This window comes from Ranitomeya variabilis, chromosome 1, assembly GCF_051348905.1.
Source record: "Ranitomeya variabilis isolate aRanVar5 chromosome 1, aRanVar5.hap1, whole genome shotgun sequence".
Lineage (NCBI taxonomy): Eukaryota > Metazoa > Chordata > Amphibia > Anura > Dendrobatidae > Ranitomeya > Ranitomeya variabilis.
Genome location: NC_135232.1, coordinates 1065371373 through 1065388498, shown reverse-complemented (window position 1 = coordinate 1065388498; position 17126 = coordinate 1065371373). Strand labels below are relative to the sequence as shown.

At 45.3% G+C, this 17126-nt stretch overlaps 1 protein-coding gene across 2 annotated transcripts in view; it reads left to right on the top strand.

Moving 5' to 3' along the window:
- Positions 1 to 6494: 6494 nt before the first annotated feature.
- The window catches only part of RFC1 (replication factor C subunit 1), a 110085-nt gene continuing 99453 nt past the window's right edge, over positions 6495 to 17126 (top strand). The window contains exons 1-3 of one of the 2 annotated variants that reach the window (XM_077279893.1): positions 6495 to 6665; positions 15343 to 15465; positions 16960 to 17035. In XM_077279893.1, coding sequence (XP_077136008.1) covers positions 6663 to 6665; positions 15343 to 15465; positions 16960 to 17035 — 202 coding nt within the window. In that variant the 5' untranslated portion in view covers positions 6495 to 6662. Of the gene's footprint in view, positions 6666 to 7004; positions 7076 to 15342; positions 15466 to 16959; positions 17036 to 17126 lie in introns of those variants that run through there. The other variant, XM_077279892.1, reaches the window with a different exon arrangement.

Below are 17126 nucleotides of genomic sequence, written 5' to 3'. Positions count from 1 at the left end.
GGACTGAGGTGGAACGAGTCACAGGGACTGAGGTGGAACGAGTCACAGGGACTGAGGTGGAGAGGGTCACAAGGACGGTGGAGCGGGTCACAGGAACTGAGGTGGAGAGGGTCACAGGGACTGAGGTGGAGCGGGTTACAGGGACTGAGGTGGAGCGGGTTACAGGGACTGAGGTGGAGAGGGTCACAGGGACTGAGGTGGAGAGGGTCACAGGGACGGAGGTGGAGAGGGTCACAAGGACGGAGGTGACAGGGGTCACAGGGACGGAGGTGACGGGGGTCACAGGGACGGAGGTGGAGAGGGTCACAGGGACTGAGGTGGAGAGGGTCACAGGGACTGAGGTGGAGCGGGTCACAGGGACTGAGGTGGAGCGGGTTACAGGGACTGAGGTGGAGCGGGTCACAGGGACGGAGGTGACGGGGGTCACAGGGACGGAGGTGACGGGGGTCACAGGGACGGAGGTGACGGGGGTCACAGGGACGGAGGTAACAGGGACGGAGGTAACAGGGACGGAGGTGACGGGGGTCACAGGGACTGAGGTGACGGGGGTCACAGGGATTGAGGTGACGGGGGCCACAGGGACTGAGGTGACGGGGGTCACAGGGATTGAGGTGACGGGGGCCACAGGGACTGAGGTGACGGGGGTCACAGGGACGGAGGTGACGGGGGTCACAGGGACGGAGGTGACGGGGGTCACAGGGACGGAGGTGACGGGGGTCACAGGGACGGAGGTCACAGGGACGGAGGTGACGGGGGTCACAGGGACGGAGGTAGCACGGGTCACAGGGACTGAGGTGCATCTAGGTGAGGTGATTGGCTGCAGCTATCAGGATGTGTTAATTCTTTTTTATGTTAGTTTGTTACAACTGTAAAGAGGAAAATAAAAATAATAAATCCTGTCCGCCTTCTCACAGCGGAGCGCGGCTGTACCCGGTGACAGGACACCTCCCGCGCAGGGGAGCTGCGTACACTCTAGTGATGGGTAGCTCCTGAATGAGCCGGCTCTTTATAGTGAACCATATGAGTCGGCTCCTGGCAAGGAGCCATATAAATTTTAAACGGCTCCTTGCCAGTTCCACAGACAGTCACTGATCCTATTTAGCCACAACCCCAAAGCGGAGACTGACAATGCATCCTCCTGCCCGTTGCGGCCACCTGCTGCATGCATGCAGTACTCACAGCCTAGCCTCCCCCATTGCCCTCAAGCCTGCCTGCCCATTCACATTAAAGTTCACAAAAACAAACTGTACTCTATGTGACAGACTGTTGGAATTAGTGTATGTGTCAATTCTTAAAGTTGCTATCACATCTTGAGACCATCAATTCCGCCCAGTGTGAACATGGCCTAAAATGTGTCACTGTAAGGCTACGTGCAAAGTCGTATTCTGTTGCTGATTTGCAGGTTGATTTTGTGTTTGTTACTTTTTACAGCAAATAATATAAAATCTGGTTATTCTGGAAATTATACTCTTTTATGTCATAAATGGCCATGTGTGAAGATTTTTGCTAAAATGATGGATTAAAACATTCCAGAATTTGGCTGTAAATTAACCCCTTAATCCCGTATGACGTACTATACCGTCGAGGTGGGGTGGGCCTTAATTCCCGGTGACGGTATAGTACGTCATACGCGATCGGCCGCGCTCACGGGGGGAGCGCGGCCGATCGCGGCCGGGTGTCGGCTGCATATCGCAGCTGACATCCGGCACTATGTGCCAGGAGCGGTCACGGACCGCCCCCGGCACATTAACCCCCGGCACACCGCGATCAAACATGATCGCGGTGTACCGGCGGTACAGGGAAGCATCGCGCAGGGAGGGGGCTCCCTGCGGGCTTCCCTGAGACGATCGGTACAAGGTGATGTACTCACCTCGTACCGAACGTCTTCTCCCTGCAGGCCCCGGATCCAAAATGGCCGAGGGGCTGTATCCGGGTCCTGCAGGGAGCACTTCCGGGTCGGAGCAGGCTGCAGATGAAAGCTGCAGCCTGCACGGCTGTAAGTGAGATCGGAGATCTCACAGAGTGCTGTGCACACTGTGAGATCAGCGATCTGTAATGTCCCCCCCTGGGACAAAGTAAAAAAGTAAAAAAAAAAATTTCCACATGTGTAAAAAAAAAAAAAAAAAATTCCTAAATAAATAATAATAAAAAAAAAAAATATTATTCCCATAAATACATTTCTTTATCTAAAAAAAACAAACAAAAACAATAAAAGTACACATATTTAGTATCGCCGCGTCCGTAACGACCCAACCTATAAAACTGGCCCACTAGTTAACCCCTTCAGTAAACACCGTAAGAAAAAAAAAAAAAAAACGAGGCAAAAAACAACGCTTTATTACCATACCGCCGAACAAAAAGTGGAATAACACGCGATCAAAAAGACGGATATAAATAACCATGTTACCGCTGAAAACGTCATCTTGTCCCGCAAAAAACGAGCCGCCATACAGCATCATCAGCAAAAAAATAAAAAAGTTATAGTCCTGAGAATAAAGCGATGCCAAAATAATTATTTTTTCTATAAAATAGTTTTTATCGTATAAAAGCGTCAAAACATAAAAAAATGATATAAATGAGATATCGCTGTAATCGTACTGACCCGACGAATAAAACTGCTTTATCAATTTTACCAAGCGCAGAACGGTATAAACGCCTCTCCCAAAAGAAATTCATGAATAGCTGGTTTTTGGTTATTCTGCCTCACAAAAATCGGAATAAAAAGTGATAAAAAATGGTCACGTGTCCGAAAATGTTACCAATAAAAACGTCAACTCGTCCCGCAAAAAACAAGACCTCACATGACTCTGTGGACCAAAATGTGGAAAAATTATAGGTCTCAAAATGTGGAGACGCAAAAACTTTTTTGCTATAAAAAGCGTCTTTTAGTCTGGTTTCACACTTGCGTTTTTATCTGCATGCGTTTTTAAAAAAACCGCATGTGTGAAAAAATGCATGTAAACGCGGTAAAACGCATGCGTTTTTATAGAAAAACACAAGAAAACAAGAAAAAAACAAAAAACCCTAACCCTACCCCTAACCTGAAATACGTGGCACTGAAATACGTGGCACTGAAATATACGTTTATATATGTATATAAGTGCCACGATATTTCAGTGGCCACGTATTTAAGTGCCACGTATTTAAGTGCCACGTATTTAAGTGCCACGTATTTAAGTGCCACGTATTTAAGTGCCACGTATTTAAGTGCCACGTATTTTTCAGTGCCTGAAATACGTGGCACTGAAATACGTGACACTGAAATACGTGGCACTGAAATACGTGGCACTTAAATACGTGGCACTTAAATACGTGGCACTTATATACGTGGCACTTATATACGTGGCACTTATATACGTGGCACTTATATACGTGGCACTTACATACGTGGCACTTACATACGTGGCACTTACATACGTGGCACTTACATACGTGGCACTTATATACGTGGCACTTATATACGTGGCACTTATGACTGTCAGAAAATGTTCAGTAAACGGTTAGGGGTGAGGTTAGGGGTAGGGTTTCAGGTAGAATTGGGGAGTTTCCACTGTTCAGGCACATCAGGGGCTCTCCAAACGCGACATGGCGTCCAATCTCAATTCCAGCCAATTCTGCGTTGAAAAAGTAAAACAGTGCTCCTTCCCTTCCGAGCTCTCCCGTGCGTCCAAAAAGGGGTTTACCCCAACATATGGGGTATCAGCGTACTAGGGACAAATTGAACAACAACTTCTGGGGTCCAAGTTCTCTTGTTATCCTTGGGAAAATAAAAATTTGGGGGGCTAAAAATCATTTTTGTGAAAAAAAAAATAATTTTTATTTTCACGGCTCTGCGTTATAAACTGTAGTGAAACACTTGGGGGTTCAAAGTTCTCACAACACATCTAGATAAGTTCCTTGGGGGGTCTAGTTTCCAATATGGGGTCACTTGTGGGGGGTTTGTACTGTTTGGGTACATCAGGGGCTCTGCAAATGCAACGTGACGCCTGCAGACCAATCCATTTAAGTCTGCATTCCAAATGGCGCTCCTTCCCTTCCGAGCTCTGTCATGCGCCCAAACAGTGGTTCCCCCCCACATAGGGGGTATCAGCGTACTCAGGACAAATTGGACAACAACTTTTAGGGTCCAATTTATCCTGATACCCTTGTGAAAATACAAAACTGGGGGCTAAAAAATCATTTTTGTGAAAAAAAAAATAATTTTTATTTTCACGGCTCTGCGTTATAAACTGTAGTGAAACACTTGGGGGTTCAAAGTTCTCACAACACATCTAGATAAGTTCCTTGGGGGGTCTAGTTTCCAATATGGGGTCACTTGTGGGGGGTTTGTACTGTTTGGGTACATCAGGGGCTCTGCAAATGCAACGTGACGCCTGCAGACCAATCCATTTAAGTCTGCATTCCAAATGGCGCTCCTTCCCTTCCGAGCTCTGTCATGCGCCCAAACAGTGGTTCCCCCCCACATAGGGGGTATCAGCGTACTCAGGACAAATTGGACAACAACTTTTAGGGTCCAATTTATCCTGATACCCTTGTGAAAATACAAAACTGGGGGCTAAATTTCATTTTTGTGAAAAAAAAAAAAAAAAAATTATTTTCACGGCTCTGCGTTATAAACTGTAGTGAAACACTTGGGGGTTCAAAGCTCTCAAAACACATCTAGATAAGTTCCTTAGGGGGTCTACTTTCCAAAATGGTGTCACTTGTGGGGGGGTTTAATGTTTAGGCACATCAGGGGCTCTCCAAACGCAACATGGCGTCCCATCTTAATTCCAGTCAATTTTGCATTGAAAAGTAAAATAGCGCTTCTTCCCTTCTGAGCTCTGCTATGCGCCCAAACAATGGTTTACACCCACATATGGGGTATCGTCGTACTCAGGACAAATTGCACAACAACTTTTGTGGTCTAATTTCTTCTCTTACCCTTGGGGAAATAAAAAAATGGGGGTGAAAAGATCATTTTTGTGAAAAAATATGATTTTTTATTTTTACGGCTCTGCATTATAAACTTCTGTGAAGCACTTGTTGGGTCAAAGTGCTCACCACACATCTAGATAAGTTCCTTAGGGGGTCTACTTTCCAAAATGGTGTCACTTGTTAGGGGTTTCAATGTTTAGGCACATCAAGGGCTCTCTAAATGCAACATGGCGTCCCATCTCAATTCCAGTCAATTTTGCATTGAAAAGTCAAATGGCGCTCCTTCCCTTCCGAGCTCTGCCCTGCGCCCAAACAATGGTTTACACCCACATATGGGGTATCATCGTACTCAGGACAAATTGCACAACAATTTTTGGGGTCCAATTTCTTCTCTCACCCTTGGGAAAATAAAAAATTGGGGGTGAAAAGATCATTTTTGTGAAAAAATATGATTTTTTATTTTTACGGCTCTGCATTATAAACTTCTGTAAAGCACTTGTTGGGTCAAAGTGCTCACCACACATCTAGATAAGTTCCTTAGGGGGTCTACTTTCCAAAATGGTGTCACTTGTTAGGGGTTTCAATGTTTAGGCACATCAGGGGCTCTCCAAATGCAACATGGCGTCCCATCTCAATTCCAGTCAATTTTGCATTGAAAAGTCAAATGGCGCTCCTTTGCTTCCAAGCTCTGCCATGCGCCCAAACTGTGGTTTACCCCCACATATGGGGTATCAGCGTACTCAGGACAAATTGTACAACAACTTTTGGGGTCTATTTTCTCCTGTTACCCTTGGTAAAATAAAACAAATTGGAGCTGAAATAAATTTTGTGTGAAAAAAAGTTAAATGTTCATTTTTATTTAAACATTCCAAAAATTCCTGTGAAACACCTGAAGGGTTAATAAACTTCTTGAAAGTGGTTTTGAGTACCTTGAGGGGTGCAGTTTTTAGAATGGTGTCACACTTGGGTATTTTCTATCATATAGACCCCTCAAAATGACTTCAAATGAGATGTGGTCCCTAAAAAAAAATGGTGTTGTAAAAATGAGAAATTGCTGGTCAACTTTTAACCCTTATAACTCCGTCACAAAAAAAAATTTTGGTTCCAAAATTGTGCTGATGTAAAGTAGACATGTGGGAAATGTTATTTATTAAGTATTTTGTGTGACATATGTCTGTGATTTAAGGGCATAAAAATTCAAAGTTGGAAAATTGCGAAATTTTCAAAATTTTCGCCAAATATTCGTTTTTTTCACAAATAAACGCAAGTTATATCGAAGAAATTTTACCACTAACATGAAGTACAATATGTCATGAGAAAACAATGTCAGAATCGCCAAGATCCGTTGAAGCGTTCCAGAGTTATAACCTCATAAAGGGACAGTGGTCAGAATTGTAAAAATTGGCCTGGTCATTAACGTGCAAACCACCCTCGGGGCTTAAGGGGTTAAAATGCAAAGGTAAAAAATGAAGAGCCATTTTGGGAGCCAAAAGAACCGGTTCTTTTTGGTGAGCCGATCCAAAAGAGTCGGCTCACCCAAAAATCGCATTTTACCCATCACTAGTACACTCCGCTGCAGGCTGGGTGGGGGCGGTCAGTGACCCCGCTTCCCCTGCGCATGTCACTCACACACGAGGCGGAGATGGTGGGAGGGTCCCGGCGGGCGCTTGAACGTAGAGAGTTGGCGCCAAGTGCGGGGTGCAGGGGACCGACAGTGGTGGGAGAGGAGAGCGCAGCTCCCGGTCATGGTGAGTGCAGGCCGCCCGCTCTGGCTGCGGTGCACCGGATTGGAGGTGGCGCATTAGCGGCTGCGCCGTGTGATCGGCCCGGGGATGAGCGGCGTGTCGTACAGGTGTCACACACCGGAGCGGAGAGCCCGGCACACGTGACCCTGGTTACAGGTGACCAGGTCTCATGGCGGTGATGCCAGGGTCTCCTCGGCTGCATACTGGGGCTTGTAGTTCCTCACTTGGGCTGCATGCTCGCGGGGAGACACTGATTGGTCAAATCAGGCTGTCATCTGCGTGAACGCTCCGCTCCACGCTCATTGGCTGAGACGCGGCCACCACGTGACGTCAGATGTAAACAGCTTCTACTTTTTTTTAACTAGTCAACAAAACTTTATCAGTTCGTTTGTCTCTGGTGGCAGCTAATGATGGTAACTATCGCTCCAGCACTAATGTGTCCCGGGGCTTCTAGTGTGGAGGTGGGTAATGGCGGCCTGGACCATAATGCAGAGCTGCCTGCTGGTACAGGAGCTGGTGGTGACCCCAGCATGGCCGCTTACCTGTACGAGGAAATGCGGGGTGACCACCATTGTGGCCGCCATTACATCCCCACCCCATATGTCATACATGTTTAATAGAATATTGCAAAACTGCCACGACTTGTAGCAGGAAAAGAGAAGTGCAGGCACTGGCTTGATGGGGCGCTGGCGTGGTTGTTGGGGCGCTGGCGTGGTTGATGGGGCGCTGGCGTGATACTTAGGGCACTGGCAAATAATTAGGGCGCTTCTTTACAATAGTCCCGATACAGAGCGTCTTCGAGGGGTGTTCCAGTCTACAGCCATCGTCACTGATCCCCTAGTTAGATCGTTGTGCTCACCACAAGGGGAGTAACTACAGTGGGTGCAGGAATTGCAGTCACACAGGGGTCCAGGAGCCTAGGGGGCCCAAAAGGACCCTTTGTCCTATATGAAAAAAAACAGTACTATCCCTGATGGTTCGGGGTCTTGTTGGAGGTTTTGCATTGGGGCCACAGGCTTCGGATTCTCAGGACTGTGGGCACAAGGAGATGACGTGGCTGGTGCGTCCTGAGGGCACTGCAGTTGTGATTGCGAGCGCTGCTGCGGGCAATCGATGTCAGTACAATAGGCTGTGGAGTGCAGGCGCATCTGCATCCAGTTACTTCTTCCAAATCCTCATTATTATTTATTATTATAACACCATGTATTCCATGGCGCTTTGCATATGAAGAGGGTATACATAATAAAAACAAGTACAATAGTCTACAAGGGATGGGTGTGGATACAGTAGTGAGGGTAGAGCTGGTCGTGCAGCGTTTGGTGGTTACTGCCGGTTGTAGGCTTGTCTTCAGGTTCTTTTTGAAGGTTTCCTCGGGAGACGACAGTCTCATATGTTGAGGTAGAGCGTTCCAGAGTAGGAGAGATGCGCGGGAAAAATCTAGTTTGCAATTGTGGAGAGTAGAGAAGGAGATTTTGTGAGGATCGGAGGTTGCGTGCAGGTAAGTACCGGGAGACAAGGCCACAGATGTAAGGAGGACAAAGGTTGTGGATGGCTTTGTATGTTATGGTTAGGGTTTTTAACTGCAGTCTCTGGGTAAGGCCGGGATCACACATACGCGAGATACGGCCGAGTCTCGCATGTGAAAGCCCAGCTCTGGCGCTGGCACTCCAGAGCGGAGCGTGCAGCTCCATGTATTGCTGTGTGGCTGCACACTTCTCTCCGGAGTGCTGGCGCCAGAGCTGGGTTTTCACCTGCGAGACTCGGCTGTATCTCGCGTATATGTGATCCCGGCCTAATGGGGAGTCAGTGAAGGGATTGTCAGAGGGGAGAGGTTGAGGAATAGCAGTTTATTGGTGTTAGATTAGAGAACGGCGGTCCTTTGACTGCTGTTTTGCATTGCGGCTGCCACATCCTAATGAAGCTCTTACCTTTAGGCCACATTCACACATTCAGTATTTGGTGAGGTTTTTTAATCCGTATTTGTAAACCAAAGCCAGGATTGGAACAATCAGAGGAAAAGTATAATAGAAACACATCACCACTTCTGCATTTATCACCCACTCCTGGTTTTGGCTTATAAATACTGATGTAAAATACTGACCAAATACTGAACATGTGAACGTGGCCTTAAAGGGAACATTTCACCACTTGGGCCTTTATGATGGCGTTCCTGCTACCCCTTGACATGAGCCCGGCACAGGTTCAGTCACCGCTCTGACTATAGAGGTCGGGCGGCTGCCAGTGTCAGGGCTGGGGCACGGTTACAGCCGCCGCTTTGTATACTCAGAACAGTGACTGAACTGGCGCCACACCTAGGCTCATATCAAGGGGTAGCAGGAACGCCATTATATAGGTCTAACTTGTGAAATGTTCCCTTTGATGGCAGGAGCCGCACTTGTAAATGGCAACTCCATGTGTAGTCTTCAAGTATGGCTCTTGCTATTAAAGGGAACGTTTCACCAGTTAGCCCTATATAATGGGAAAAAAAAAAAGTTTAGGCCCGTTTATCTTTTTCAAATTTACCAAGAGGGAATGACAGTACAAATTACCAGTTAAAGACTATAAAGTTTATTATTCCATAAAATAAATAACAATAAAAAATATTAAACAGGGTTGCTGCTAACCGAGCAGGGACGACGTATTACAAGGGGGGGCAGGAATACATAAAGTATATATTGAACCTGATTAGAGCTAGGCTGATACTGCCAACATAAGTACAAGGGATACAGTGTTCCCAATAGTGCAACATATCAGGCAGAAAAGATATAGGAAAGGCACTTACGTGATTGGATGTTTGTGTTTATACGGTGTCCTCACCGCCCCAACGCACGTTTCGCTTCTTCGTCAGAAGGCTGCTATCAAAGCAACCTGGGCTTCCATAACACCTCAGCAGTGCCACAGGCTACTTTTACACTAGCGTTAACTGCAATACGTCGCAAATGCGTCGTTTTGCCGAAAATACGCATCCAGCAAAAGTTCTTGCTGGATACGTTTTTTCGTCATAGACTAACATTAGCGACGCATTTGCGACGCATTGCCAAACGTTGCGTCCGTTTTGCGACGCTTGGGCATGTGGTAGCGGACCGTCGGGAGAAAAAAACGTTACATGTAACGTTTTTTGCTCCCGACGGTCCGCTTTTTTCGACCGTGCATGCGTGGCCGGAACTCCGCCCCCACCTCCCCGCACTTCCCCGCACCTCACAATGGGGCAGCGGATGCGTGGGAAAAATGCATCCACTGCCCCCGTTGTGCGGCGGAGACCACGCTAGCGTCGGGAACGTCGGCCCGACGCACAGCGACGGGTTGTTCCCGACGCTAGTGTGAAAGTATCCACAGACTGATCGCCTCCATGCCTCGCCGCATTGATGCAGTAATTGATGCAGAAGGAGCCCCGACCAAGTATTGAGCGCATTTACTGAACATACATTTCAGTAGGACAACATTTCGGGTTTTAAAATAATTTTTCAAGCTGGTGTTATAAAGTATTCTAATTTACTGAGATAATGACTTTTGGGTCTTCATTGGCTGTAAGCCATAATCATCAACATTAACAGAAATAAACACGTGAAATACGTCACTCTGTAATGACTCTATATAATATACGAGTTTCACTTTTTGTATTGAAGAACTGTAATAAATTAACTATTTGATATTGTAATTTTGTGAGAAGCACCTGTATCTGCAATCACGTCAATGATTTATTGAGAGAAGCAGGTAAGACTATTCGGCATTTGCAGACTGTCGTGATTTGGCAATCTGTTGATTGTTGGATAAGACTTCACTCTTAAGGTACCTTCACACTTAGCAACGCTGCAGCGATACAGACAACGATGCCGATCGCTGCAGCGTCGCTGGAGAGCTGTCACACAGACCGCTCTCCAGCGACCAACGATGCCGAGGTCCCCGGGTAACCAGGGTAAACATCGGGTTGCTAAGCTCAGGGCCGCGCTTAGTAACCCGATGTTTACCCTGGTTACCAGTGTAAAATTTAAAAAAACAAACAGTACATACTCACCTTCGCGTCCCCCGGCGTCCGCTTCCTGCACTGACTGAGTGCCGGCCTTAACAGCAGAGCGGTGACGTCACCGCTGTGCTGTGCTTTCACTTTACGGCCGGCGCTCAGTCAGTGCAGGAAGCGGACGCCGGGGGACGCGAAGGTGAGTATGTACTATTTGTTTTTTTACATTTTACACTGGTAACCAGGGTAAACATTGGGTTACTAAGCGCGGCCCTGCGCTTAGTAACCCGATATTTACCCTGGTTACCATTGTAAAACATCGCTGGTATCGTTGCTTTTGCTGTCAAACACAACGATACACGGCGATCTGACGACCAAATAAAGTTCTGAACTTTAACCAACGACCAGCGATATCACAGCGGGATCCTGATCGCTGCTGCCTGTCAAACTCAACGATATCGCTATCCAGGACGCTGCAACGTCACGGATCGCTAGCGATATCGTTTAGTGTGAAGGTACCTTTAGGGCTCATACTCATTTGCTCGAAACTCGGATGAGTCTCACATGTTAATACCCGGTGCTGCTGCTGGCACTCAGATCGGAGCGTACGACTGCATAGGAATACATGCAGCCGCACGCTCCGCTCCTCTGTGCCAGGTGGAGTGCCGGGTATTGCCATGCGAGACTCATCCGAGTGTTGCGCAAGTGAGTATGAGCCCTTATAGTCTATGGGTGTCCAAAAAAAGCAGCTCCCACACGGATCAGCCTTGTAGCATCCGTTCTTTACTGATAAATTGCAATCATAATGTCTGCGAATTGAGATACTTATTTGGCTTTTATCCTAAGTCATATTGCACGACTCTTTAAAGGGACTCTGTCACCTGAATTTGGCAGGCTATATAAATGCCCTGTGTCCAGTCCGATGGGCGGTGTTTCTTCTTTTTTCCTCCACCCCATCCTTCCCTGCTGTCCGCAATATTTTCCGGAATTGGAGTAGGTGTCCTCCATAGTTCGCACGTGCGCAATGCAATCTTGTCTCGCGCACGCGCTGTATGCTTTGCCCATCCGCGGGCAAAGCCGAAAAGCATTACTGCGCATGCGCCGGCGCACTATGTTCCAGAACACAGAGAAATACTTTCGGAACATAGTGCGCCGGCACATGCGCGGTAATGCTTTTCGGCTTTGCCCGCAGATGGGCAAAGCATACTGCGCTTGCGCGAGACAAGATTGCATTGCGCACGTGCGAACTATGGAGGACACCTACTCCAATTCCGGAAAATATTGCGGACAGCAGGGAAGGGTGGGATGGAGGAAAAAAGAAGAAACACCGCCCATCGGACTGGACACAGGGCATTTACATAGCGTGCCAAATTCAGGTGACAGAGTCCCTTTAAAGGGTTGATTGTGACTTGTAGGATCGCTACTTCCAACAGGTGGCGCTATAGAGTTTAAGTCCTCTCTTTCTCTGAAGAGGCAATTTGCATAATCATAATGTAGAAAACTGTGTTTTGTCTTGTAAATCTTAACCCCTTTCTGACATTGGGCATACATTTACACCGATGTTGGACTCCCTGCTTTTGATGTGGGTTCCGAAAGTGAGCCCACAACTTTTCCGGCACATGTCAGCTGTTTTGAACAGCTGACACGTGCCCGGAACAGCTGAGGGTGGAATTGCCATCCACCCCCGGCTATTAATCCGTTAAATGCTGCTGTCAAAAGCTGACAGCGGCATTTAACAAGTGCTTCCGGCAATCGCACCGGAAATCTGCCCACAGGTGAGCCCTGTTACATGATTGCGGGTCACCGGTGTGTTGGCATGACAACCAGAGGTCTCCTGCAGACCGCTATGGTTGTTAGTGCCGGATTGCTGTCAGCACCACTCAGTGGTCGACTCCTCTAGCAAATGAGTAATTCAGCTACATATAGGCGATCTGATCATCTTTAGTATCTAGCTGAGCTGGTCGGGTTATGGCAGCTTCTAGTCTCCCATGGAGACTATTGAAGCATTCCAAAAGTTAAAAAAAAAAAAAAAAGTTTTTAAAAAAATATAAAAGTTTAAATCACCCCCCCTTTCGCCCGATTCAAAATAAAACAATAAAAATAAAATCAAACCTACACATATTTGGTATCGCTGCGTTCAGAATCGCCCGATAAATAAAAAAATAACCTGATCGCTAAACGGCGTAATGAGAAAAAAATCAAAACGCCAGAATTATGTTTTTTTTTTGTCGTCGCGACATTGAATTAAAATGCAATAACGGACGATCTAAAGAACGTATCTGCACCAAAATGCTATCATTAAAAACATCAGCTCGGCACACAAAAAATAAGCCCTCACCCAACCAGACATCATGAAAAGTGGAGACGCTACAGGTATCAGAAAATGGCACACATTTTTTTTTTTTTTAACAATGTTTGACATTTTTTTACTTAGTTAAAAAAAATAACCTAGACATGTTTGGTGTCTATGAACTCGTAATGATCTGAAGATCCATAATGGCCGGTCAGTTTTATAATTTAGTGAACCTAGGAAAAAAGCCAAACAAAAAATAAAGTGTGGGATTGCACCTTTTTTGCAATTTCACTGCACTTGGAATTTTTTTTTACCCGTTTTCTAGTACACGACATGGTAAAACCAATGGTGTCGTTCAAAAGTACAACTCGTCCTGCAAAAAACAAAACCGCAAAAACAAAAATACCTCCGGGGTTAAGGGTTTAATAACGGGTGATGTAAAGCATTGGATGTCATACAGGTAGCATACAACCACCATACAGATAAACAAAACGGACAATTTTCTTCTTTAATGAAAATTGGACTGTTCTTTTATATCCTTGTGTGAACCCAGCCTTGAATAAATATGCCATTAAAGAGTCCTAAAGGCACGCTTACACCGGGTTTGTTTCTTTTTAGATGAAAACATCTGATTTGGCTTTCAAGTAACATCCGCACCAGAATTCCATGTCGGTTTTTGGGAGTGCGTCACCAAGATTTGTCTATCTCATCTGAGAGCAGCGTGATGTAGGGGCTGAGACTGTGATTCCAGCTCTGTATCACTTAGTTATCTCTGTGTTCTGATAAAATCCCTGTTTTTTCTGCAGCTGATTTACCAGTTCTCTAAATGCTGAGTTGAGTATAAAACCACCCACACCACTGATTGGCAGCTTTCTGTGTATACCTTATCTTGACCGAAAGCTGCCAATCATTGGAGGGGTATGGTTACACAGAGCAGTTAACTAGGAGGTATGAGACACCTAGTCCTGTAGTGATAATCTCCTGCTGATAAAACACTGATTTTAGTGAAACATCAACACACAGCCCAGGAAGTGACACATCGCTGAAATCAGACGCTCTGCCCCTACATCATGCTGCTCTCAGATTACATAACAAAGCCTGATGACAGATTCCCTTTAAACTTTTGTTTATGCATTTCTTTGCATCCTTTAACTTTAGTGTCATATCTGATGCAATTTCCATGAGTAATTTGCAAAGAAGTAAAATGTGGTATTCAAAACGTGTCCAAAATCGACATCCTGTATGACTAGCAATGTGGTTTCCCATTAGAATCAGAGTTTGAGTTTTTGATCTGGATCTTGGAGCAGAATTGGCATAAGAGTATATTCACAATTAATTTTTGTTATTACCCAGTTAGGATAATGGCGGTGTGGGGCAGACACTGACTAGCTGCACTGCACAAAATACTATGCCACTCTTGGTCTACAGTCAGTTTGAGGGTGAACCTGTATGATTTCACGCTTCCGTATGGAGATTGTGGAAAATATCAATTGTTGCTACTATTTATGTATTGCGTTGAATAAAAACTTCTGGACTGCCCATAGACTATACACGGCCGGGTGGTCCATTCTGTGCTCTCCATGACGTTCTAAAACGTTAATGCAGTGTATGCTGTTTGTAGGAGATTGTGCTGCTGTGGGTGCGGAGTCTGCTGTCAGACACAGCCGGACTCTTCATACATGATTGCTCATATTTGCCTTTCTGATTGCAGTGTATGCTGATTAGGAAGCATTGTCAGCGCTTCCTCCTCTGGACCCAGTGACTGTGATCTGTGTTTGTAGGGAGAGAGCAGGAGCTGCTGGGTCCTCGGAGACTCCATCAACTCTGCTATGCAACCTGGAAGCTGAATTTCTGCGGCAACTGGGACGAATACACCAGCCCCAGTTACAGGGGAAATTGGCTATAAATTAGTATATTGATATGCTCAAATGTCCTCTCAAAGGTCTTTTAGGACTTCCAAAGTGGAGAGTGTGTGAAATAAATAAAAAAGTAAGGTAGTAAACACTGCCAGTTAGAATTGTGTTTTATAGCCTCACTCCCCTCTAAAAAATTATGTCCAATATATAAAAATAACATCTATGGGAAAGGGAACACAATTTAAAATGTTTTGTAAAGCAGTCCTTTGTGGTTGTAAAAAAAAATATATAAAATGTGAAAAATATGCTGTATATATATTTCCTATTTTTCTTTATATTATTCCCCGGTTTCAACTACAACAACAGAAAAAATACCGTATATAAAAATGAAGCAGAAGAGGCAAAAACTATTTGGATATCCAAATGAGATAATTTTTCTTACAGCTGCTAAAAGCGCGTGTATGATAAAATCAGAAAATGTGTCTGGTCAAAAACAGAAGACATTGCCCCGATCCTGAGCTGGTTTAAATGAAGCATTCATTTTTTTAAACTATTTTTTCTTATGCATTTCAGGATATTCGGAAGTTTTTTGGAGTCAGCCCAGTTGCCAAGAAATCTGCTAATGAGAAAGACAAAAAAGAGAATGTGAAAAGTTCTCATGGAGCTAGTACACATAAGAAGTCAAAAGACAGTAAGGTAAGTTGTGCACATATGCATATAAAGTAGTATATGAACGGCGGACGTTGGAAAGGGGTTAAAAACGATTTATGCAAAAGAGACGATTCCTGTTAGAATGGAGGAGCCACAGCTGATTTTGCCAGAAAAGCCATTTCCAAATGAACATATTTCCTGTAATAACTTCAGAGAAAATGGATTTTTTCTGGTTATTCATAGGGGCGAATTCCCTTTCAGGTTTTAGAAGAACTACCGGGCAAGCAAGCAGCCTCTATATACATTAAAAGGGCAGATCAGCGTAGGTCCGAGTGCTGGTCCCCTGATTGGTCATGGTTACTGTCTGACTTCTCCAGATTCCTCCTGACTAGTGATGAGGGCGTATACTCGTTACTCGAGTTTCTCCGAGCATGCTGGGGTTGTCTCCCAAGTATTTGGATGTGCTCGGAGATTTAATTTATGTCGCCGCAGCTGCATGATTTGCGGCTGCTAGACAGCTTGAATACATGTGGGGATTCCCTAACAAACAGGCAACCCCCACATGAATTCAAGCTGTCTAGCAGCTGCAAATCATGCAGCTGCGTCGACATTACAGAATCCTGGCGTGCTCGGAGATTTAGTTTGTTGATGCAGCTGCATGATTTGCAGCTGCTAGACAGCTTGAATAGATGTGAGGATTCCCTAACAAACAGGCAACTCCCACATGTATTCAAGCTGTCTAGCAGCCACAAATAATTCAGCTGCGTCGACATAAACTAAATCTCCAAGCACGCCAGGATTCTGTAAAGCATCTCATACAGATGTCTGTCCAGCCTCTGAAGACTTCCATTGAAGTAGAACTCACCAACTCTCATGGCAGCCTGTTCAACTCATTGATCACCCTCACTGTCAACATTTTTTTTTCCCTGCTATCTGTATCTTCTCCTTCAGTTTCATTTCAATTGCTTCTCGTGTTTCCATGTGCAAATGAGAATAAGGATGATCAGTCTACACTGACAGCCCTTCAGATATTTGTAGACCGCTATTAGCCTCCTCTCAGTCTTCTCTTGTGCAAGCTAAACATTCCCAAATCTTCTAACCGTTCCTCATAGGACATTGTTTGCAGACCGGTCACCATTCTGGTCGCTCTTTGAACTTGGGGATTTATTATCTACCTCATTTCCTGGATCCACCCAGTCAGTGATTCTGTCTGAAAAGGGAATTAGGTTAGTCTCGCATGACATATTAATTACAAACCCATGCTGGCTCTGGTTAATTACCTTATTCTCATCCCAGTACTTGCATACATGTTGTTTAATAATTTGTTCAAAGATCTTTCCTAGTTTAGAAGTAAGACTCACTGGCCTATAGTTCCCTGGGTCCACCATCTTCCGCTTTTTGAAGATAGGGACAACATTCACTCTTCTCCAGTCTTCTGGGACTTCTCTCGGTCTCCTGCACTCATAGTGCAGTGTGGCGTGCCTATTTGTTGTCATTTCCATTCTTTTCATAGCTAATTTATTTTTTATTTTTTTGAAGAGTTCCAGCAGTGATGATCAGTTGAAGAAGCAGAAGCAGCAGAGTAACAAGAAGAAGAGGATAATCTATGATTCAGGTATCTCATTGGTTTTCTTTGCATAAATGAGTCTTCATTATTACTCCGTTGCTGGTGCTCTAGAGATCCCCTGCCACATGTTTGCTTTCAT